General features: G+C 44.6%; 1 protein-coding gene across 7 annotated transcripts in view; it reads right to left on the bottom strand.

The window, feature by feature from the left end:
- ARHGEF9 (Cdc42 guanine nucleotide exchange factor 9) overlaps positions 1-26,066 on the bottom strand; it is a 317,600-nt gene that overhangs the window by 78,381 nt on the left and 213,153 nt on the right. For all 7 annotated transcript variants that reach the window (XM_050964604.1, XM_050964606.1, XM_050964610.1 and 4 more), the window contains one exon: positions 13,958-14,137. In XM_050964604.1, coding sequence (XP_050820561.1) covers positions 13,958-14,137 — 180 coding nt within the window. The remainder of the gene's footprint in view (positions 1-13,957; positions 14,138-26,066) is intronic.

Consider the following 26,066-nt stretch of genomic DNA (forward strand, 5'->3'; position numbering starts at 1 on the left):
TGCCTAAAGACACAATCTAGCCCAGTGTTGTTATACCCACTTTACTTATGAGGATACTGAAGCAAAGACCACAGGCCTGGTGACCCCGGCCAATCCAGGAGTAGAATTCAGGTGTCCTGACTATTCTAATCATCCTACCAACCACATCCTCTCGCCAATGTCCTCGCCTCAATACTGCAGATTTCCCTAGCATTGCCTCATGACGCTGTAGTTATTGGTGCACTTCAGGATGACTGAGGCACCTGGGGAGCTTGGCAGTCTAGAAAGTGAAGTGAAAACAAAAGCACTCCCTCTCTCTCTCAAAACAACATCTCTGTTCTTTTGTTATATAAGGAAACCATCCACTGATTACTAATGCTTTGTACCTGTCCCCATGACAATAGAGCTGAGAGTCAGTTTAATGTCTTGTGTGATGGAGCAGAAAGGAAACACAGTGAATACGCCTGTCAGTTCCTGTTTTTTATGTTCTAGTGCATGCAAGGTGGGCGGGGAAGTATGGATGCAGAATCGTGGCCCACTTCCATCGCAATAATGAGTCCGGCAGTGGCAATGGTTATTGCAAAGGGCAAATGTGGCATTTGCCTGGCAGAATGCATCAGCAAGCCCCATGTTAGGAAGCAGTGTAAGTCCAAGACATAACTGGGCAGTAATTAGCAAAGAGGAGCCAAATGCTAGGGTAGAGAAGTGATAGATACCCTGATCCCCTATTACTAACCTCCACTCCCTCCCCATACTCTAGAGGGGGATTCACTCTGAGGCAGCTTTCATTTCCATAGGAGATCTCTGCCACAGTGGAGGCTGCTGAAAAGATGGACTTGAATCATTCCATCTCCTGGTAAACGTGGCCATGCTCTGTTTCCCACCCCGCACCACCCACTTTTCGGTCTGTGTAGGGCTCCTGGCCGAGAGAAATTTCCTTGCCCAAGGGCATTTTGCAGGATTTCTGCCAAGTGGACAGAACTGGAACATTGAGTTGGTGCCCTTTGTTCCCTCTGCCTGGGTGCCTGACACACTGGACTGGAGCTCGAGCAGAAGATGCAGAACTCAGATACACAGAGCCTGCTTCCCAGCACCTGAAAATGGGATAAGAAAAACTGCCCTTGAATGGAGTCTGCAGGGACAATGGATAGCCAGTCACATAGCCAAGCACTGAGGTACAACCGCATCTGCTCTAACCTCTCAGACAGAGACCAACACCTACAAAATCTCCACCAAGCATTCTCAAAACTACAATACCCGCACGAGAAAATAAGGAAACAGATCAACAGAGCCAGACGTGTACCCAGAAGCCTCCTACTGCAAGACAAACCCAAGAAAGAAACCAACAGGACTCCACTGGCCATCACATACAGCCCCCAGCTAAAACCGCTCCAACGCATCATCAAGGATCTACAACCCATCCTGGACAATGATCCCACACTTTCACAGGCCTTGGGTGGCAGGCCAGTCCTTGCCCACAGACAACCTGCCAACCTGAAACATATTCTCACCAGTAACTGCACACCGCACCATAATAACTCTAGCTCAGGAATCAATCCATGCAACAAACCTCGATGCCAACTCTGCCCACATATCTACACCAGCGACACCATCACAGGACCTAACCAGATCAGCCACACCATCACTGGTTCATTCACCTGCACATCCACCAATGTAATATACGCCATCATATGCCAGCAATGCCCCTCTGCTATGTACATCGGCCAAACTGGACAGTCTCTACGGAAAAGGATAAATGGACACAAATCAGACACTAGGAATGGCAATATACAAAAACCTGTAGGAGAGCACTTCAACCTCCCTGGCCACACTATAGCAGACCTTAAGGTGGCCATCCTGCAGCAAAAAAACTTCAGGACCAGACTTCAAAGAGAAACTGCTGAGCTTCAGTTCATCTGCAAATTTGACACCATCAGCTCAGGATTGAACAAAGACTGTGAATGGCTTGCCAATTACAGAACCAGTTTCTCCTCTCTTGGTTTTCACACCTCAATTGCTAGAACAGGGCCTTATCCTCCCTGATTGAACTGACCTCGTTATCTCTAGCTTGCTTGCTAGCATATATATACCTGCCCCTGGAAATTTCCATTACATGCATCTGAGGAGGTGGGTATTCACCCACGAAAGCTCATGCTCCAAAACGTCTGTTAGTCTATAAGGTGCCACAGGATTCTTTGCTGCTTTTACAGATCCAGACTAACATGGCTACCCCTCTGATACTTCACATAGCATGGTTCTTCCCAGTGGGGCTTTTCCTCCAGCAATGTAAACAGTGCATCCCCCTGTGTAAGGGCTCTGTGTAAGACTGGAGGGAGCAGTGTTGCACATACACAAGCAGACTAATGTGGTACACTGAAAAATAAACCACCACATCCTGCTTCTGAGTAACTCTGACATGATGGGGTAGGCTTTCAAAGGGTTCTCTGGGGGTTGTTTTAGCTACATTGATCACACTGATTGGGGTGCTTTAAAGACCATGGGTTCATGCTTGGAATAGAAACAGGGCTAAAATTCTAGAACAAAGAATTGCACTGGTGCTCTGCTGGGAGAGAAATCCTAGTGATGGGATCATCACTATTCAAATCCAAATAGACCTTCAAAATCAAACAGGGCAAATGTTTATATTAAACCCTCTGCTCATGCCAGCTAAAGTTCTAAGTGTCTCCTCATCCTACCCTATTCCCATCATTAAAGTGTTTCTTGCAGGTCAACAAATTCAGACTAGCAAAGTCTCCATACCAGACCTCACTGTTGTCAATCTCATAGTGCTATTGCAAGTCTTGCAATAGTGGATGTTTTCTTCTTAAAGCACCAGCTCCTGGAGTCAGGTGATCATGTGAGACTCTCAGCTGTCATTCAAAAACAAAAAAAGGTAAGTTTTTTGGCCCTTGTGGTTGTAGAGAAAAGCATGAACCCCAAAGGCTCAGAATCCAAAAGGCAAATAAGAACCCAACATTTATCATTTTTAAAACTTCCATGATGTTTAAGTCAACCTTGTGTTTTTGGAGGCCTAAGTCATAGTGTTTGAATGCTTGGAATTCACAGTATGGGGACCCTTGTGAGGATAGGTTTTTGCATCAGCTGTCTGCTATTTTTCATTGGGTTTCCTATATAAAAAAGGCAAAACATGTATTTTTAGTCTAGCTGAGCTCTATTTTGGATTGAGGAAAAACAATAAAGAAAAAATGAAGGTAAAGTCTCCAGACTAGAAAACGCGGAATGTGTCCTTCACTTTAGTATGATGCAGCCTGAACTGCTTAAGAACACAGAAGGCAGTGAATTTCCTTCCATTTAAAGGTGCAAGACATAGAAAACAAACATAACTCATAGTTACCAGCACATAGCCTACAGCACATACTCTACATTTCATGCCTCTGCTTCAAAAAGAGAGGTCATCTCTCATGGTACTTAGACATTTCTGTTTCTGATCTTAATCTCTGAACATTTTTGCACCTTGAGAACATTTGATTAACATTTTACTGGGTTTGGTTTGGTTTTGTTCTAGGTTTCCAGTGGAACCAGAATTCAGAAGTATCAGGAAACTCTGCTAGTCTTTTCTCACAAGAACTTCAGCCTAGTTTTGCGAACCCTAAAGGTTTAGACCTTCTGGGGAAGCATTCTACTTTTTGAGTGTTTATCTGACTTGATCCAAACTTTCCAGATCTCCTATGTTCACTTGGCACTGCATAAACCAGCCTTCCCTTGCTGGCTAACCTTGATCCCTCTACAGAGTGGTTAGCAATTCTGATAAGAGTAGTTCTTTAAGGGCTGGTCCACGCTACAGGGGGGAAATCGATCTTAGATACGCAACTTTAGCTATGTGAATAACGTAGCTGAAGTCGAATATCTAAGATCGGGTTACTCACCCGTCCACACCGCGCGGAATCGATGTTCGCGGCTCTCCCTGTCGATTCCGGAACTCCGTTGGGGTTGGTGGAGTTCCGGAATCGATATAAGCGCGCTCGGGGATCGCTATATCGCGTCTAGATTAGACGCGATATAGCGATCCCCGAGCAATCGATTTTAACCCGCCTATACGGCGGGTAGTCTGGACGTGGCCTAAGAGAGAAAGGATCATTCTATGGTTTGGCTTGGAACTCGGGAGATCTGAGTTGGATTCAAAGCTCTGCCACATAATTCCTGTGTGTCCTTGAGTTAATCACAATCTCTCTGAGCTTCTGGTTCCCCAGCTGTAAAATAGTCTTTCCTACCATGGGGGTGGCTTACAAATGTTTTTGAAGTGTTCAGGTGCTATGGCGAAGGGGCTTATAGAGAAGCTTATACATAAACTGAATGTAGACTATAGCTTTGGGAATTCAATTGCCTTTGTATGAACCCTGATTTCCTCCTGTACCTTCTCGCCTGGAGGCTATTGCTGAGAAGTAGCTGTGCTGCGTTCAGGCTGGGGAGGGTTACACACAGTTGCTTTGCCAAAGTGAACCACTTCAGCTGTTTTGAATTAAAACTCACTTTATTATTGAATGCAGGGGGTCATGAAATGTTACCCTGTGGGTCTGAGTAAAGGGCAGCAGAACTGTACTTAGCATGTCCTGATTAAAGGGATCGCCCTGAAGGGAGCCTCATTTGTTAAGCAAGGCATATGGACGCCAAATGCCAGTGAAAAATCAGAGTGGGTGGGGACAGGTGTTCTTAGCTGGTGATGTGGACTCTGTTTAAAGAGTCTTAGACACCATTTGACACCCTCCTCCAGCGTGTAAAGACGGAGCTGACCAGATTCTGAGAACCCTTGTCTCTGTTCACTGATTACTTGAGCTGAAATCACAGAGGAGCAGGTGTAGGGACTAAGCCTTAGTTCTGGTGTGGAGACAATTTTGCATTGAGACAGCTCAGAGGCTGCCCTAGCAGAGAGATTCCTCACTCCCCAGTGAAACCATTAACTGGGCTGAGTGGTGGAACCTCAGAAGGCGGCAACACAGAGGCGACAGACAGGGAGCGGCAAGCAGCAGCTGCGAGAACAGTGGCAGAGCAGCGGCAGCAAAGATAACAGCAACAGGGGTGGCAGCTGGTGGCAGAGATAACAGCGGCAGCAGGCGGCCAGCAGCAGCAGAGTGCAGCGACTCTGGGGGAGGCGGCAGCAGAGATAGCAGCAGCAGTGAGCCAGCTGCAGAGCAGTGACAAGTTGTGAGCAGCAGCAGCAGCACTGAAGGCATTGCTTGAAGCCCCCACCTCCCTTCAGGGGTGGGAGGTGAAGCCACATGAACACATCTCTGAACTCTGGGTCTTTGCTGATCATGGACAGCCAGCTGGGAGTGGGATGCAGCAGAGGGAAAAGGAGCTCCACGTTAAAGGGACTTTCACACCACAAGATGGGAAACTGAGGCAGAGGACACTGCCCAACATACTGGGGGGTGGGTTTACTTATGGTTTACATGCTTTTGTGTCACTGTTGCAGTGTTTTTCCAAATTAATGCTGAGTTCCCGTTCCCTTTTAGTACAATTTTTCTTTTATTATATGTGGACTCAGCCCTGGAATGTGGGTGGGGGCTCGAGTTGATTCTGTTTTGTATTGTTAAGAGGAACCTCTAGATCCTGAACCTGGGCCTTGTTGCTGCCAGCACCACCTGGGGTTACATCCCACTGACTCCAGCTGTAGCAGCACTGGACTCAAATCATTTGGTTACAAAGGCTATGGCAGTTTTTAATGCGGATTTAGGGCATAAACTGCAAACACTTCAGTGCTCTCCTTTTTCCACCTTCATCTGAGATTTCCATTCTTCCTTAGCCCCAGTTCACTGCAGCCACCAGGCCCTGGGTTTGGAGGCCTTTCACTCGGACAAGGAGATCTGGATACAAGCTTGTGGACTGCCTGCCACCACTCCCACACAACGTGCTCTTAGGAGGTCTCTCCAGGCTCCCATCCTCTGTCATCCTAGGGAATTTGGGCCAATGGCCAGTAGGGCTGCCCAGAGGATTCAGAGGGCCTGGGGCAAAGCGGGGGAGCTGCGGCACTTGTACTCACCCAGCAGTGGTCCGGGTCTTTGGCAGCATTTTGGCGGCGGGGGGCCCTTCAGTCTCTCCACGTCTTCGGCAGCACTGAAGGGCCCTCCACCACCGAAATGCCACCGAAGACCTGGACCGCCACCGGGCCAGGGCTTGTGGGGCCCCTGTGAGGCTCAGGGCAAATTGCCCCTCTTGCCCGCCCCCCCGGGCAGCCCTGATGGTCAGGATCAGGAATAAGCCTGGATCACCAGCCTGGACTGCTATACCCTGCACAGAGCCCTTTAAATCCCGCCCACGGCTCCGGTGGCCGGGCTGGGGCCAGGATTTAAAGGGATCAGGGCTCCCCACAGCAGCAGGAGCTCCAGGCCCTTTAAATCCTGGTCCCAGCCTGGCAAAGCTTGGGGTTCCCTGTGGTGGCCAGAGCCCTGGGCGATTTAATTTGCCCCTGATCCCTGGGGGGCTCCCAGCCACCTCTTCAGCTGGGAGCCCCTGGTTGATTTAAAGGCCCTGGGGCTCCCAGCCACAGCCAGTATCCCAGGGCCTTTAAATCTTGAGAGGCCTCACCTCTTCCACTTGAGGCCACGCCTCTTCCAGATGAAGCCACGCCCCCCTCAGGACTACGGCAGTACCCGTAAGTCCTGTAAGTTACTTTCACTCCTGCCTATGAAAACACAGCAGCAGCAGCCCGGATACTCATCAGCAACCCTATAATAACAAACCAGTGTGCAGTGCTTTCATAAACAACCTCCCACTAGGAAAACAACGAGCAAAGCACTTGCCCAAAAGAAATAAGTCAGTGAGCACACACCATTGTTTTAAAGGTACACGTTGCCCCAGTAAATTTCAGCTACAGACCAATTTCAAACACTTCCAGTTAAAAAAAAATGTAAAAGAATCAGAAGAAAAACTACAGAGAAAATTCAAGATGCATAAAATCTAACATTAGGGAAATTTCACACTGAAAGGCCACCTACACATACAGAACTATAGCTATGTATGCCTTATGTTAAGCCTAGTTCAAAATGCAATCCTTATTATGGAGTCATGACAAGTACTTGCAGAATTATATAACTTGCAGAGGCTCTGTCCTTCACAAATTTAAAAAAGCAAGAAATTCACAAAAACTTATGCTAAATACAAATTTCAGCTTAAGATCGTAAGTTTGAGTCAAGGAAAGCTGATGGTTTCATTGTGCTGGTTAATATTACATGCGAGTCATATAAAACCTATTTAAATGTGACTTATTAATTTGAAACTATTCCCAAATTGTGCATAAAATAACCAAATGGCATAGTTCCAACATTTGCTGACATATAATTATTATATATTTCACCTAAAGCATATGCTCTATAGAAAAGGCACTTCACCTGAATGCGCACTGAAGGATGATCATCTCAGAACAGTTAGAGTGCATGATAAAACAAATGTATGATCAGCCATCTGGATTATTAATTACCTTCCATTAGCGATTTGCAATGGCAGAAATAACAGATAATATGTCATCTTGGATTCTAACTCACAATTAAGTAAATATGATGGATTAATGATGCAAGTAGGTCCTTTCAAAGAGTTGTTGCCATTTCACTGAACCACCACTCACCAGTGACCCGACAATAACTACCAATGTGAGTAGCCCAGGCTTCACTAAAAACTGTGTTTAACCAGCTAGTGTCTCAGCTCAGTGCTCAATGGCAACACAGCAATCACAAGCCATTGTCTGATACTCCCATGACCCTACATAAATAAACTGTTGTATGCAGCCCCAAAACTAAGAGCTACAGCTTACAATCCTCTTAACTCACCAAGTGTATATTGAGCTGCAGGTATGAACTCTATTCCTCATGCTAAAAGCTTGTGGTTAGCCAATGTCATGACCATTTTGTCCGTGTGTTTGCAGCCACACATGATATATTGCTGCATGTACTCCAGCAGTGCCAAGAGTCCCCAGTCAAGGTGCTGGTGAGACCAATAACTAAGACAGTCTCTCCACAGACTCTGCACTCTGTAGAAGAGGGTACCTAGCTATACCTTACTCAAGGTGGAGGACTCCCTACAGAAACAATGTACTTTCCTTATTCTATCCAGTATAAATCACTGGGCCAGCAAGATGCTGTTTGGGAAGAAGCCATTCATGGTACAGGCAGGGCTGGAGTAACAGTCCTTTTGCTCCTGTAGTTTCCCTTTCCCTTGGGTATGAAAGGGGAGGTGAGAACACTGTGTGGCAAGGCAGCTGGTAGGGCTGCAGGTTGGTATCTGCACCCTCGCCCCACTCCCAGCAGGCGCATCGTATTTCCAAAATGAGAACTGGAGACACTGGGCCGGCGTGTCACAGCACAGTGCTTTGCTGTGGTGGGAGGGGGAAGAAAGAGAAGCATCTTTTCCCCGTTTCCCCTTTCAGGAGGAAAAACTGGGACACTTGATAGTAAAGGGCAGGGCGCAAGAAAGAAGCTCCCACTGGCCAAGGATCACTGCTCCTGGCCAATGGGAGCTGCTGGAAGTGGCGCAGGCCAAGGGACTCCCATTGGCCAGCAGCTCCCATTGGCCCAGAGCAGTGATCCACAGCCAGTGGGAGCCGCGATCGGCCGGACCTGTGGACGGGGCAGGTAACACACCAGCCCGGCCCGCCAGGGGCTTTCCCTACACAAGCAGCGACCCCTGTTTGAGAAACCCTGATGTTACACTTTCAGCAGGTGAGTACTGCTTTGATGCCATTCCCCTTTCTCTGCCCTCTGAAACCTCACCCAGGTATCACAGTGGCTGGTGCTAAATTAATGCTAATTAAATAATAAAAGCCTGGAGGTTGGTTGGCTATCCCGTCAAGATGCCCACACACAACAGGGCTCAGCCCTAAAAATAATGCAGGATGAGAAAGCCAGCTAGACATGGCCCTTGGAATGATGTGTGTTCAATAGAGAGGAGAATCACAACACCCAGTAATGAACCTTAAACACCCCTACCAAATAGAGCATATGAGCTGTTAAGCACTTAGACAAGACATTGGTTTAGTACCGCTCTAAAAACAGTACTTTAAGAGCTTGCGAAGCTTTATCTAGCACTTCCTCGCCACCAGAAAGGAAGTAATGTGAGTCAAAGGCAGCGTGTCAGCAAGTACGTCAGCCTAGAACTGCAGCAGTCAGGGCAACGTTGAGAATGACACGAAGGAACAAAGGTTATCAATGCACCTTCCCCCACACACCAAAACCACAGTGAAATGACCAGATAGAATCTGCACACGACCCTGCTTCAGTGCTTCGAGGGAAGCCCTACCTTCCACCTCCAGGTCCCTGACACGTAGGGAGAGGTGGTAAATCCTTCTTGACCCTTCTTTGCTAATTAGTTTAACCTCATGAATATGAGCAAGAATCACTGCTGTTCCGGTGCTGGGAAATACATCCCAGTGACTCATCCTGGCAACCCACAGAATTAAGGCCAAGTGCATTCAACTGCAGTGTATGAGCTGTTTGTCTCTAGGCTGAGGTTCACGGTGATACGCATTAGGATTTTCTCCTCTTTGAAATTTGCTTCCATGGGAAATGTCTAAGCCCAAACCTGGCCATGTTTAGTTTATCTGTTTTGGGAGTGCTTGAGTCCTGCCTGGGCTCGGTGTGGCACGTTACAGAGAGCCACAGCTGGATGTGGAGTTTGCGGGTTTGGTTTGGACCCACCTCTGTTTGGAGGAACCCAACTGTGTGGTGATCATCAGCTCTGCAGTTCCTGGACCTTTGTAGAGTTGACATTATTCTATATTAGAAACCTTTTGAGTTCACAAATGTGATTCTGGACCAGCACGTGGGGAACCATTCACAGAGCATAATGTGAATGCAGCAAAAAGCCAAATAGCACATATACAATTCTAGCAATGTTATAGCAGAAGCAATGCCTCTATAGAAAAGAGGGAAGAGTCACCAATGTCAGATAGTGTCACAGCTATAAACCCATGGACTCCTTTAGTAAAATTCTGGCCACTTTTCCAAACTTAACTCCCACCCTGTCAGATCCCGGTCAGCTCATGTGATGTTCACTTGACAGTGTGCAGCTAAATACAGGGATGACATTTGCACCCTGACAGATCAGTTCTGTACTGTTTCCTGGAATGTTCACTTGACAGCATGCAGTTAACTACCAGGCAGATATTTCAATTGGACCCAAACCAAGCTCTCTATCTAGTCTTCAATCTGAAGAACTGTGGAGCCCTCATCTGCTTCTCTAAGATGAAAGAGCTTTCAATAGCCTCATTTCTCCATGAGCGAGTGGCAGAACAGGATGGTTTCCTATAGCAAATCATCCACCATGGTTCACCATGCCACATGCCCTCCTCTCCTTTGCTTCCTCTCAGACCCCAGCAACTCCCTGTTCCCAACATCTATCATTGTGCTCTCTCAAACTTCACAGCCTCTCCCTGTCCTTCCTTCCGATCCCCCTCCCTCCTTTCAGGTTAACCACAAGTCACAATCAGAGAACCTAAGATAAAGGCAGGTTTTGTACATACAAACAGGTATACATGCTAATCCTGCAGATGCAGTTTACAAGTCCCAGGTATTTGTGTGCATAAACCCTTCACAGTTATGTACATAAACATAGAGCAGAAGGTGCAAATTAATCTATAGGTCAGAATTATTCCCTTTGCACTTGCAAATGTGAATTTTTCCTACAGTCAGACTTTGTAGGTGCCAAATGCCATGCAAAAACTGTTCACATGGTTTGACTGGAGGCAGGAAGTATCTGAATTCTCCCCAGAAATAAGAATTTTCCAGCTCAGTTTTGAAACTAGCAGAGATTCAGATGGTTTTGATAAAGATCTAAACCTCAGGGTGCTTATTTATAAAGCAATTCTCAAACACGAGGTTCACCTGCTACCAATTGTCTCACCGTATCTATCTGTGAAATTCCTTCATTCTAAAACAATGTTCCATGAGACAGTTCCCAGTCTGTGTCTTGAGTTCTCTGATGCACCTTGTCTGCAGTAATATGATCTGGGATTGTATTTGTCTTGCTGCTTTTGATCCTCTGCAGGACTCTATATTGCTTTGTTTCCGTCTATCATTATTTAATAAAAACGTGGACATAAAAGACAGTGCAAATATTTGTCATGTAAATCAAAACAGAACAACTCTAGCCAGCCCATGGAGCTTGGTGCAGTCATATACATAAAATAGGGGCTTGTACACTCTACCACTTATGTAGGTAAAACTTATGTCACTTGGGTGTCAATAAGCCACCCCTCTGAGCAACGTAACTTACACAGAGCTTCTACTGCCGACAAAGCTACCACCTCTTGCAGAGGTGGTTTTATTATGCCAAGAGGGGAGCTCTCTCCTGTTGGCATAGAGTGTCTTCACCAGATGCGCTACAGTGGTACAGCTACAGAGGGGCAGCTACGCCACTGCAGCGCTTCTAGTGTAGACTAGCTCTGGGACTCAAAATAGAGAAAGGAACACACACAGTCCTCTTGTCGCGATAAAGCAATGAGTTTAATATAAAGTACACATTATAGAAAGAAGATGGCAGGGAAAGAACAGCTAAAATCTCCCCTGATTAGTTTCTCGATGAATCCCTGAAGGAGCATGCAGACTGACTCCCAAATCCTCACGAATTTTTACAGTGCAGTACTTGGCCTGCAAGCTAACGAGGGGCTACAGCCACTGCCTCTGAAGACCACCAAAGCTATAGCAGCCATCTGGTGAGAATCACACCTGAGGGTTTTCTTGGTCAGTAAAAAGAGAAAATTGGAATTTGAAGAATAGACATGAAGAGGCAAGAAAGGTTAGTGGCAACCGCAGACAATGGAGAAGAGGAGAACATGAGAGCTCATATGGCAGTTGTTCTTGCAGTTGATAAACCAGGACAGGGTGACTTGGTTTGTGGTATCTTGCAGGTTTGTGGTACCGCGTGGAAAAAGTCACTTCTTTGTAGATGTAAGTGTTTGAATTTCCCTTTCAGCTGCTCATGCAGAACTTGGGCTGCACCATAGCAGGCCTCCATTTGCAACTTTTTGAAATGTCTAGTATACATTGTAAAGTATTAATTGGCATAGTTGTGGCAGCAGCATGGATTCTGCCTTCTCTTACGCCTTGTCAGGTGTCCATCATTCAGTTCCAAGGCGTGACTCTGAGCTCAAGCCCAGCTGAGTACGTATCTCACAGATGGAGGATTTGATCCTGTTCCCAGTGAAATTAATGGGTGACCTGATTTCAGTGCAGGCAAGAGCACTGTGACATTAAACAACACAGGCAAGGAACTCACATGTAAAGGCCAACGCTTCCCTCGGCACAAGAATGCTCCCTGAATGACTGTTAATGCATCTTTTGAAGCCTCCATGTATCAAGGCTTTGGATTCATTTAACTGATCTCCTTTGTCTTTATTGTCTTCTAAAATCAACTTCATACCCTTCGAATAGCCATGGGCTAGGGGAATTGTTGAGAGGCTACTGACCCAAATGATTAAATAGTATAGGGCCTACAGTAAGTGGTTTTGTTTATTTGTGTTAAAAAAGAAGTATGGTCGTGGATGGTGGGGCTGTTTATGAAACCTGTTACAACCTGACATGACAACAGCACTGGTTTAGTAAATGAGAATAGGCAAGTGAAACTGACCAGGCTATTTTCACTCTTTACTGAGTAGAATTACAAAAAATAAAATAAAAAATAAAATAAAATTGGATTTTAAAACTTTGGCCTTTGTAACCCTAGGTTCCCCCATCTACACAGATGGGGAATTTTTCACAAATGGGATCATTATCTGACAGGGCTCAGTCTTGCTCCCCTATAAATAAATTTTCAAACCTCCTTTTGACCTCAGTGGGGGCAAGGTGGAGTCCACCGTATTCCATTAAACAAAATAAAGGAAGGAGGGTTAGTTAGCCTGGTGGTCTAATCATCATGCTTTGCATTACCACACAGGTGACCCACATCTGATATCCTGTCCCTTGTCTCTTAGTCTCAGGTCTGGCCAGAGCTAAGAACGGATCAAAGCAACATGCTGAAGTCCCACAGTGGAAAGGGTGTGTGGGGGAGGTAAGCGGAGAGTAGGGCTGGTTTTCTATATACCATTAAGGAGCACTGGTTCATGGGTTTTATCCAGGCTTCCTTGGCCAGAAGGGTCGTTGCCAAATAATGGCACCTCAAAGGCTAAAGAATGTTATAAAGGTGGGAGAAATGTGAGGAGTCATCGTGATAATGCAGGAACCCCCAGAAAAGGAGCTGGGGGAGGGGTGGAGGTGGAAAATGGTGACTTAAGCAGAGAAATAAAACAAAACAGCATCACTGCTGGATACTGCCTGGGCCTCATCATATACTGAATATAAAACAGCCTTCCCTCCCACCAGCACTGAGCTTGTCAAATTGATTGAAACATTAAAAGGAAAGCATCATCTTTAAATGATTTTACAAGAGAAAAGAAATCTTCATTTTTGCACCACATCCTCTAGGCTTCAAAGGAATAAAATCTATGATCCTGCCTATCCCTCCACCACCAGAGTAAAGAAAGAAAGCATGAGAAGAAGAAAAAGGACACAGTTAACATCTGGCTCTTGATTCTCTGATGAAGAACTGAGACATCCCTATTAAAATGGCAAGAGCTGACAGTAGCTAGGAAGGTTTCCTATTGTGCCTTTGTTCTTTGAAGACAAAAAATAATAATTCCTACCTATGAAAGGCTTTGCTTTGTTAGGGTGGGTTGGTGGGACACCCCTAGATCTGGGCGGATACAGCAAAAATCTGCTTCAGTATAAAACCAAAGATAATGGAAAATGGTCCATGTCCCTTGCAAAGATGACTGCTTGTGGCTGCTATGGGGAGGTTATGGAGAAAGGCCGCACTGTTGGGATATACACATGGAACATCAGTGATACAAATACTGGAGCTTGAGCCCACATCTACTGCACAACCGTATCTCCCACTGAAGCCAGTGGGAGTTTTAAATGCAAAATTGGCCCCATATTTCACAGGTGACAGCAACAGTCCAGTGCAGTAAGATAAGGAAGGGAGAGCCACTCACCCTTACGAAGCTGGCGGGAAACCATCCTTCTTCATCGTCAATCTGACCCCACCACCAGTCCTTGTTGGAAGCATCCAGGACCTTGATAACGTCTCCTGCTTTAAACGCCAACTCCCGGTTGGCCATGGTGACGTGATCCCATACTGCCTCAGCACTTACAATAGAACCACCACTGATCAGCTTTAAAAACAAAACAAGAGACTGTCAGCAAACATTCTGTCCAGGGACCCAAACACATTCACATACACAATGTAAAAACAAAACACTCAGCTAGAATAACCGCCCCCCCCCCGTTTACTATCATTGTCATTGCCACCCCTTTTTCACTAATAATACATTATTCAAACCCTGCTATGACTTAAATAGATAGAAAATCCCATTTCTTAGTTGCTAAGGTCCTGACACTGAGAGGTGCTAAAGGGAACAGTGTTTGCTGGGGCCCTACATAAGTAACAAGCAAAGACCTCACCCTACTTCTAAGCCACACCTATGGACACACATGCTTTTCAAGAAACTAGGCTTTCATGTATGCTTTAGTTAGCACAGTATATATCTGGGTGTTCCTAATTATGGCATCTTGGCAAGGAATTTTAGCAACAGGACAGTCTTTTACATTTTGCTTGGCAAAGTGGTATAGTCCCATCTTGATGTGGCTGAGATTTTGCAGACAATTCCAACTAATGGATGACCATGTTGGAAATCTTCGATTTACAGAGCAAGTGCAGCATGGGCATTTGGCAGAGCAAAATTTCTCAGCCCCACCCTACTGATTTGTCTCAAACCAGAGCTGGAGGGAAGAACAGACTCAACAGCCCATTCAACCCTTGGTCAGTTTGATGAGAGTGCCAATTTAGTGCTGACTGTGGTGACAGGTTTCATGATGCATACACTTGTCCACTAGAAACTAGATGGAGGCCCCCTGAAATCATCTCCCCCAGGCCACAATGAACACAGAACATTCAATCTCTTTTGAGTTAGGATATATTCATATCAGTGACCTAGAGATGAAAGGCTCTGTTTTCCATTAACAGTTTTCTGAGCCATCTAATCCTCCACAACCCCTGATTAACATGGAATGAGTCATGTCAACCCTCCTCCTTGCATGTCTAAATGAGAACAATCCAACCGTAATTGAGATCACCTATTGCTTTTCACAAGGATGCTCACAGTTTTAAACAGGAGAATAAATTGCACTTATGCTTTGTTCAGTGAACAAACTGTACACTGAGCGACAAGATTGGATGGGTATACATAGCCTGGTGACCATGCCAGGAAGGGACAGCTTTACATGTGCTAGTTACACAGCTTTTCTCGGATCACTTCCTCAAACCCTGCTCTTTAATTCTGTAGCTTGAGATGTATTAGATGTGGTTGATACGGGCTCAGTTCCAAATCAGTATTTCATCTCGGGAAGCAAGAGACCCAACTCTGCAGCCATTAGGGACTTTCCACATAGCAAGAACTTAACAGCCACAGACGTCCACTCAATTTATGTTAACAATGCAAGACACACAAAAGAAAACAACCCATCATGGAGGCTACATGAAAGCAGAGGACCTGCAAGCTATTAGAGGATTCTGACTCCTCTTCTAGAAGTTCAGCCAATAAAGAAATGTCTGATCAAAAATTTGCCTGCACAGAAGGAACTTGCAGTAAATCTTTAATCACTATTGCCAGGGGTGGCTCTATGTATTTTACCGCCCCAAGCAAGGCAGTCAGGTGGCTTTCAGCGGTGCGCCTGCGGGAGGTCTGCTGGTAACGTGGATTTGGCGGCATGCCTGTGGGAGCTCTGCCGGTCCCACACTTTCGGCATACCCACTGCCGAATTGCTGCTGAAGCTGCAGGACTGGCGGACCTCCCGCAGGCATGCCACCGAACGCAGCCTGACTGCCGCCCTCACGGCGACTGGCAGGGGGTCCCCCGTGGCTTGCTGCCCCAGGCATGTGCTTGGTGTGCTGGTGCCTGGAGCTGCCCCTGACTACTGCACAGGTTCTGAGTGTATAAGAAGACAGATCCTCATGAGCAGATTTGCAGGACTTGTTTTACCCCATTCCTTGAGCTGACATTCCTCTAAGAAGTCAAGCTTCATAAGTTTGTGAAGAATATTGGTGGGCTTTCAACTCTTCAGTTACCAGAACCAGTTGTGCATAGAAAACAAAATCTAGCTCAAGTTTGATACTTAATGCTTTTCATCATCAAAGCACACTACAAGCACAGAGAATTCTCCCCATCAACAGTAGGTAAAGTAAGATTAGTTACACCCATTTTGCAAATGAGTAAACTGAGGGAGTAGAGTCACATGACATGCCCAAGGCCACAGAAGGAGTCAGTTTCAGAGAGAGGATCTGAACTCAGGAGTCCCTGGCTCCATGTCCTAAGCCCAGGCCCTTTGACTGCACCTCTGCCTTTTTCATAAAGACAGTAGGTTGCTTATATTTGCAAGTTTTCCCAGTGATATTCTCAGGTTCCAACATTTTCCAAAGAACATCCAGATTTGGTGGACCAGTAGCCCTAAAGACATTAAATACTTGCTAACAAAAGTGACAATTTACTTGTCCTCAAGTCCAGAGACAAGTGAAGAAAAAATATTCTTTCTACAAATTTCTGTTTTACAGCTCTTTCTAGAACTCCCTGGAAATTCACCAAAAACAAACTCTTTACAATTGCACATTGCAGACAGAGAATGCACTAGGGCCCAGATTGATAAGGGGACCTATTTAACAAGAAGCTCTTAATGGGACTAGCACTGAACCTAATCTACCCATGTAGAAGGCACCTTGATGTGTATTTAACTTCCATACAGATGTCATAGCTTGGGCATTTGGTGCACAGCTCCTTCTGCAAGGTACAGGTGGAAATGAACTTAATGGGAATTAAAGGCACTTCATACTGCACAGGAGGTGCTCAGCATATTAGAACACCGGGCTCTGAATTAGCATTATGGTAGTTAGGCAAGAATTAGTCTGGAAAAATGATGCAGGTTATGATGACCAACCCATGGGTCTAGCCTCTTTACAACACGCTTATTACAGGACATGCTTTGGAGAAGCTTCTGAGATGCGTACAACCGGTCAAATAATGGTCAAATCATTTATTTAAGGAAAATATAAAGAAATTCACCAATTACTCAATGAATGTTTTTAAACATTATTTGCAAAACTGGAATGCTGGGCTGATAATTCAACCAACCTATTTGCAAATAATGTATTGGATAAATTGTGCAATGTGTTTCAAACAAACAATCTGCCCAGCTCTGGAGAGGGAATAGGTTCTACTACAGGACTTCCTTATAACAACCCTTGGCATTTTTCTAACACATCAGAAGATCCTCAAGGCCCTCAAAAACACGAAGCAGTTAGGTCTCTAATAAGCTCTATGATAAATCAAGAAGGAGAATTAGCTTTCTTTGTAGATGGGGAAACCAAGGCACAAAGAAGTTTAAGTGACGTGACCTATGTCACACAACAAGTTAGTGCTAGAGCTCGGAATGGAATCTAGATCTCTGAACTACCAACTCCATGGTTTAGCCACATCCCATTTTTATGTACCTTTGTTGTTTCCATTAAATTTTTCATGTCTAATTAATCTTCAGGACACACTACACAGGTAGTGTTGTGTATTTTAATTCATAGTTGTATTGTGTATTAACACCTTAAGAGAAGTAAAACCTACCAGTTTCTAATGCGGCTAATTACCATATTGAATACTAGTTTTCAAGATGATCCAGGAACAAGGCTCTTGCACAAAGGGTTTAATCCCCTTCATCACCACCCCACCTCCCTCTACCTCTCCACATATGCTATTCCTGGGCACTGGATCCACACACAAAAATATTCCTTAGACAAAACTTCAGAGTGATTTTATTTTAGATTTGTTACTGTGCTGGTAGGATAGAGTAATCCACACAATTCAAATCCTAAGAACTGTGCCATGGTAGGTGACAGAGACTCTCTGTTGGCCAGGTAAGGAAGGCTGTTTGCCAGACTTTTCCCTTCCTTTATCACTGTGAGCATGTGAAGGACCCTTTCACTAGATGTCAGAGCCCAAATGACTCTGAAAGGCATTTCTTGATACACGAGGAGTAAAGAAAGCCTAAATTCCTTCACTTTCACTCTTCAGTGCCACAAGATGGAAAAAAGGTCCCAGGTCGCTTTACCAGGGCTTCCTTCCTGCCCTCATTGTGAGACATAAGCAAAGGAATGGAGATTCCAGTTGACGAAATCCAGTGAGGGCGGCTGTGCCTTCTAGAACACAAATAAGGTGCAATCTAAAACAAAAAGGAGTGAGGCAGGTTGGCAGGATTCAGACTCCAGCCATTACATACGTTGCACCCATTGAAAAAAATGCCACAACCTAGAAGCAAAAGTCTAATTCTCTCTCTGGTTCATTTTGTAAGGCATTGGGCTGTACCTGTAAGGCAGCCTGACTAGTACAAGGCAGGGTTACAGAGATGGGGCTTGACATCTGCAGCAACAACAACAGACAATGAACTAGAGACAGGTTAGAACCAAAACCTATAAAATCTAGGGAAATTCAGATCAAGAGCCAAATACACATGGAAGCTCCAATCTCTAAAGTGAGCTGAATCAAAACCTGATTTGGACATGCCTAACCCATAAGGCATTTCAAACCCAGATACTAACTTTCTGGCTCATCCCCATCTCTACATGGACACCTTAGGTCTTCAATTCAGCCATCACTCATGACAGTAGAGATGGCCTACCAGTCAGTATAAAAGCACCAACCCAGATATTATAACGATGGCTGTGATATAAATAGATGGATGAAAATAGACAAAGAGATAGCACCTTGGCCAAAAATGCAAACCAAATCCATCAAAACCATTCTGAAGTTCAAAAACTGAAATGAGCTTTCTCTCTTCCTAACCCAACATGCATCTCACATCCTGGCTTCAACATACTTGAAACCACATGAGCAAGGCTGTTCTCATGTGGCACATCAAACCAAGCCAATGGTAGGAAGTATCAGAAGTCTCATGAGAAAGCTTGATCTCACCAGATTTTCAGCCCAAGAAAGGTTGGATGAATTTGCAATGGCAACTGAACTTTGAGATGTTTTTTCAAACCTATTTTTCCAATGGGAGATGGAGCTTGAATAAAACCTTGGACCTGAACAGGTGCTGGGGAAGTGGAATCTGGACTCGTATGTTATGGCACAAGCCCAATTCTTCCTCCAGCTTCTTAAAGTTCACTCATCACTACACAAACAATATCAGTGTGCAACAGAGACAAACTATGGAGGTAGGTACTTTGCCAGCTAGGAAAACACAACAGATGATAATTTGCTTTTGTTTCTGAGGCATAATGAATTCTGCATGCACTTGTAGACCAAAGTCTTAGGTCCCATTAAAACCAGTTATACTTGTCAGCTACTTGTGTTGAACTGAAGAGCCCAAAAGCATAGAAGCCACTTGGTGTAAATGACTTCTTCCCCTGAGTGATCTCTCTGTGCAATAACAGCAGAAGGCAAAGGCCTTGAGCAGAATTAATTTCTTACTAGTACCCATTTCTTATTAGAAGCTTTGGTTTTAATTTTCACTGTTTAATTTTTGCTATGCTTCAGGGCATAAATTAACCACTAGCTGCCTGGGGTTGGGAAACAACTTTCCCTGTGACCAGGTTATAGGTTCTCAGATACCACAGAGGGACTCAGATATCATGGTATTGGGCATGGTATAAGAATCTGACTAGAACAGAATGATTGTCCATTTCAGGGCTCATTCCACCTTCCTGTCAAGCAACTGGTATTGGCTACTGCCCGAAACGGAATTTTGGATTAGATAAACCACTGGTTTGATCCAGTTCCTATGTGACATTTTTGGAAGGAAAGGAAGATCCCCTACTAAAATCCACAACTGACCATTTCTGGAAAACATACTAATAACACTTGGTGTCTCCACAATATCATTATAATAATATTCTGCAGCTTGTATAGTACCTTTCATTGCAGGATCCCAACGCACTGTCTAAACACATAGTAATTCAGAATGGCAGTACTCCTCTGTGATAAGTGAGAACTGTTATACCCATTTCACTGATGGGGAACTGATTCTGCATAAAGAAGTTAACAATTTCCTCAAGGACACACAAAGTCAGTGGCTGAGCTGCGAACAGAAGCCAAGAACCATGTTATGGAGTTTCTGGGCGATGCTCTGGAACTGCTCCCCACAAAGCCAGTTAGGACTTTGGGGAGCCTCCTCTCCCTTGGAGCAGACTGTTTTTAGGGCAAGAAGCTTACATGGCTTTACCTTTTGGGTCTGATCTTGGAGCATTTAGTATTTTTTGCCCCTCCGTGTGCTTCCCACAGCGAGTTCACCCAGGTGGGGTCCTGGGGAAGGCAGAGGGTTCTGCATGCACCCCCACTTTGCAATTAGACGCGACTTTTAGCCAGCTAATAAAACAGAGGTTTATTAGATGACAGGAACATGGTTTAAAACAGAGCTTGTAGGTACAGAAAACAAGACCCCTCAGCCAGGTCCATTCTGGGGTCCAGTGAGCCAGACAGCTCCGTCTGCCCTCACTTCCTGTCCTCAGCCAGCTCCAAACTGAAACTCCCTCTAGCTGCTCCTTCTTTGCTGAGTTCCTTTCCCGCGGCAGGAGGTCACCTGACCTCTTTGTTTTTCTACACTTTTAGCATTCCCTTGTAGGGGGGAAGGGCCCATGCCATTAGCTGCCAGAAGACAGAGTGTCAGCCAGAAACTGAGGCACCCACACAGTATTCAGAGGAAACATTAAGAACAGTCCCACTTCATCACAAACACTGACTCCCAGCTCCAGACGAAACTGTCTCACCTTATGGGTCAACATTGGGGCCTCACGTACAGAGGACTTACTGTTACTTTTACATAGACTAAGAAACAGAAAAACCCTCTCAGATCCCATCTGGACCATCTTCCAGTGATCAGTTTGGGACTATTTCCTATGGGACATTTTCTAGCATTTTGTCCAATCTGTCCCAAGCAAGTAATGGGGCTTTCCCTCACTTCACTGGGGGATCTTATGCCCAGTCTTATTGATCCCATCCTGAGGCTACTTTTCCTGATATTCAGCCTACTCTGCGTAGTATTACTTTTTATCCTGTTCCCCTAGATTGAGAGTAAACCTGCGAACAAGTGACCAAACTGGTGAATGGGAGATCAAGTGAGCGAGCTAGGGAGCGAATGAGCAGGTGAGGAAGTGTAAGTGCAAACAGCCACCTGCGGTCCAGCTCCTATTCCTTTAGGCCACCATCTAACTCTCACAGAGGTCAATGGGAGCCCAATGGCTTTAGACTTGTCTCTGATGCATGGATCACACGCAATGAATGCAAACATAGATGGGGCACTCTGCTAGGTGGTTAAACCCCCTCCGGTCTCTGGGTGCCTGCTGATAGAAATGACGGGTTGCATAGGTGAATGAGTGTTGTTACTGTTAACCAGTCCAAACAATGCCTTTTCACTGTGGTTGCCCACAACTCCCACTGACTTAACAGGAGCTCAGTGCCATGCAGCATTAGGCTCACTGTGCATCAGTTATTATTTGTATTGCAGTAGAACCTCGAACTCTTCAATCACAATCACATCCCCACAGTGCTAGGTGCTGTACCAACACACAGTGTGAGACAGTTCCTGCCCCAGGGAACTTTCAGTCTAAATAGACAGGACAGATCACGGGGGCAAGGGGAAGCAGAGGAAGAGAGGGGTGGAGTGCCAAGGTCACAATACAGCAGATTGGTGGCTGAGCCAGGAGTAGAACCCACATCTCTTGAATGCCCTGTCAGCTGGACTGCACTGCCTCTCACTGCTCTTCCTCCCCGATTCATTCTGATCTAATCTTCAAGACACAACAGAATCTTCAAAAACAGGCATTTCATTAAGTTACGGAGGCTGTCAAACCCCCCCCCCCCCCCAAAAGTCTTAAAAGTGATAGCAAAAACACTATTAAGGTGCTAACAGTTAGACTGATCTCCCAATATCAGCATGTGCCTGCTAAAGGCTTGTGGATATGGCATGGCAAGGCTGTTATAAGTTATAGGCTTGTTGTGGTATAGAATTGGAAAACCATGGCTGAACTCATCCAGCTAGGATTATAACGACTAGCACTACTATGCCCACTCGGCAAGCAAACCCACTTTCTTCCTTTTTATTAGAGCTCTCTGAAGACCTCACCAAAGGGGAGAGATTGTCATCAAAGCCAAAGGAAAACACTCCAAGAAAAATAAAAAGAACTCAAATGTGGTGGGTGGCTCTGGGCTCTGCCTGTTCCCTCTGTCCAGGGCTTGGTGTTGCTGCTCTTGGATAAAATAACTGCCCCCATAGAAACACATGAAATACAGGTAAACAAAGAAGAATTGAAAAGAAACATTAGTCACACCATATTAAGAGCGAGATGTATTATATGATGGAATCTTCTCCCAGCCCCATCACTTGACCAATTTAAAACTGGACTAAAGAACATACTATAAGGAACCATCCTATATGGCCATAGGAAGGGGAGGTTTATGGAAGAGATGAGCCGCTAGGACTTCCTATGATGATACAGATTCCATACATCTTGTCCAGCTGAAGCATAACAGGTTGGATCTATACCTATAGCTATTTGAATCTATATCTAACTATGGTACATGTACTCAGCATCTATTGATTGAAATGGAGGCAGGATCAAGGCACCTAGGTTTTTTGAATGTATATAGCTACAGTATTCTCTGGGGCACTAGGTTTCCAAACTTTTCCAAACAGACTAGAGTTTAAAGCTTCTGGCCAAGAGCTGGCTGCATCTCTACAAAGGGACCTCGCTCGAACTCTGCTTTGTAGATGTAGCGACTGGGAGAAGGACATGGGAAATGTGTGAACCTCACACTGAGTTTTCCTTTATTCTGTGATTTACAGTTAAGGGCTCATGTCTGTTCCTTCCCAGCAACCGCCCTTCCCTGCTTATTTCCAACTGAACAACTTCACATAAAGCTATTTCCAAATCCCCAGTGGAGCAGCCAAGTGTGAAGCACACATTTTAGTTGGTAAGATCAGCCACTGCTGCAAAGCACTGTTGAGCATTTGCTGCCACAATTGGATTGGCACTAATTGGTCTCCTCGTTGGTAGTCTCAAAAGAAAAGCCAAGGATTGACTGCACCTTGGAGACCAAAACACATATTCCTAAGCAGTGTTCAGGTTGGTCTCTCCAGAGCAGGGTAGGGACACACTGATGGGGAAGCATTCCCAATACTTAGGGCTTCAGTCCAAGGAGCTTTCAATCCAGAACCTTTCACCAGCACTAAATTCACTTACAGAAAAGAATTAAACTAAATACTCTAGGAAATTACAAAAAAAAAGAAATATTCCCTGAAGGGTGCTGCTATCTTAAAGCCATCACACCCTTATTCAAGAGAAAGTATAGCATGAAGGGGCAGTTGTTCACTCTCACTCTTATGGAAGAGTCCTATAAAATTTCACAGGGATCGAACAAATAAGGCTCTCTAGAATTTATTCCAAACACCTACAGAATTTCTGAGAGAATGATCTCCTGTCTCGAGGTAAGTTGAACAGTTCTATAGAAGGGATATAATTCTTCATTAGGCCTTTTACCTGTGTACCAGAGCAGTTATACAGATATAGTTATAGCGGTATAACCTCCAGGTGGACACTTACTCTGGTATAAGAGTGGCTTTTTTTTGTTTTAGGTTAACATAAGCTAAACCATAAAAAAAAAAAGTTCATTCTTATACCAGAATGAGAGTGCCCACTCAGTGTGGTACACCAGTATAGCCTTACTGGTTTAAATTCACACCTTTGGTTATACCAAAAAAAAATTTCTTGTGTAGACAAGGCCAAACATTCTATAGGATGGTGGAAAGGTGCTCTGGAACGGCTATAATTTTCTATTACATTCTACAGAGCATGTCTATAAGGGCTGAAAGTCAGAAATTCTTTTTAAAAAAACATACAGACTGCTGGCATTCAGGAAGGAGAAATCATTACTCAAAGTAAACCCAACACACTCAGAAACAAAAGCGATCCTGTTAGAAACTCCCAGCCAAATGAGGATACCGTAGTTTGATTCATATGCTTCTATGAGAATGATATCCCCCACTCTCTTGTTGGATCGCCCTCCGGCATTTTAACTGCATTGTTCCTCCACGTGTAGTAACATTTACAATACAGATTGATGAGACTGTTAATCATGAGACCGTTTGTTGCAATAACAATGCCGTCATCTCAAAGGCTTCCCAAGGAGACCATTTATAACTCTGCAGCGGTATAGTCATACATCTCCATCACCAAAACCATCTCTACAGCACAATCACCAGACTGCTTAGATGGGAGGCTCACCTGAGTTCTACATACCACTGAAACCACAGCCAGTTTGTTTCAGTCTGACATTTTTCTGGTCGTAATGATGACGATATATTAGGAGCATATAAGAAAATGTTGCCCAAACCAATCACTACGTAATTTAGCTCTTGTATAATTTCCCCACAATCCCTTTATTATATTTATTTATTTATTTTTAAACCTCTCAGCAGAAATTATAGAAACTGAATACAGCTAAATCATTGACGACTCCAATGGGAGGGCATTTCCACTTGATTTGCTTATTCTCCAAAGAGGTGCAATCAGACAAAGGTTAAGAATGAGGCAGAAAAATTCCCTTTTTGCATTTAAGCCCTTTGATGAATTTGACGAATGGACAGATTTCAGCTGAAAGGGCCTGATTGGGATAGCGGGGCTTCTGATAGCCTCATGTTGCTCAGTTGCTAGTGCATTTGTCTGGAGGCTTTATACAGTGGGGAGTCAGTATAGACTTGAGGGTTAATTTAGAGTGAGTAACTTTCTTCTTTGTTGACTTGGTTTTCTTGAAGATATAGCCTGACACCAGAGAAATTAACAGCTTTCATACTTTTTACATTAGTAGACTCAGGAGTCCAGTACTGCTTACTCTCATCTTGATGGATCCATGTAGCTCTCATTAATACTAGGGGCAGCAACACAGAGATATATACACACTTGGAGAGGAGAAAATGCATTAAAAGTCAAAGAAGTAATAAAGTAAAAAGGGCTGGCATTGAGACTGAGTTACCCCATATAACATTGCCAATTTGGGCTTTAACTGGCTCTGGAGTATTGACAAATTCTCTAGTTCAATGTGTTGCCATAATTGCTTTACAGTCCCTTTTATGCACCGGGTACATTAAGATTCTTCGCCTTTGTGACCTAGCTACTTGCACACAGAGTAATTACAAGTAGCTACAAAACATAAGCTTTTCACGTGGGTAAATTACCTTGTGAAATTCTGGAGCTCAAAGCTGGAACTGCTCAACGAATGGCACCATCTTTCTCCAAAAGGGGTCAGCCCAGACACCCAACACCGTTCTGATTCAGTAAAGCACTACTCCCAGGTTTCTGAACAGAGACTGGCATTACCCACATGCTTTAATTTAGGTATGCTGAAGCGCTTGGATGAATCGGAGCCTTATTGAGAAACATTCCTGTAAATATATGGCCAAAGGGTGCCCAGATTTATGCCCAGTTTAATCTTCTGTGAGGCTGCACTGGGGGGGATAGTCCATAGAGGGGGTAAGTCAGCATGAAAATTGGTCCAAAATTATTAAAAATGATACAAAATAAATGTTTAAATGTTAATAAAACGTCAGTCCAGTCTTTGCAAGCTCCCTCGCCCACTGCGGTAATGAAATGCTGTTATAGATAACATCAGAGGCATCAGGTATTGACCACCACAGGATACTGGACCAGATGGATAAATGGTTGGATCAGGAATGACAAACCTTCGTTCATCTAATGTTTCACCCCAAGAGCCATCCTTCCCTGAAAATGGAAAGGAATAGGAGTCTCCCCTAGAAATCTAGCTGGCTGAACATGTCTCATAATTATAAAAAGAAACTGATTTGAGCAAAGGAGCAGCTTCTGTGGCAAGGGAAGAGTCCATCGTAATTGCTCTGAGGATGGAGGAATTAGTACTTGATTTACTGGTTATTTATTTCACCTATTGCCATGAACTGGAATCATCATACAAAAATTAAAAAGGCAAATGATGTAAACTACTCACAATGGGTTGGATTATTCAACACAGCCACTCACAATGGTAAGGCAAAAGC

This window comes from Gopherus flavomarginatus, chromosome 8, assembly GCF_025201925.1.
Source record: "Gopherus flavomarginatus isolate rGopFla2 chromosome 8, rGopFla2.mat.asm, whole genome shotgun sequence".
Classification (NCBI taxonomy): domain Eukaryota; kingdom Metazoa; phylum Chordata; order Testudines; family Testudinidae; genus Gopherus; species Gopherus flavomarginatus.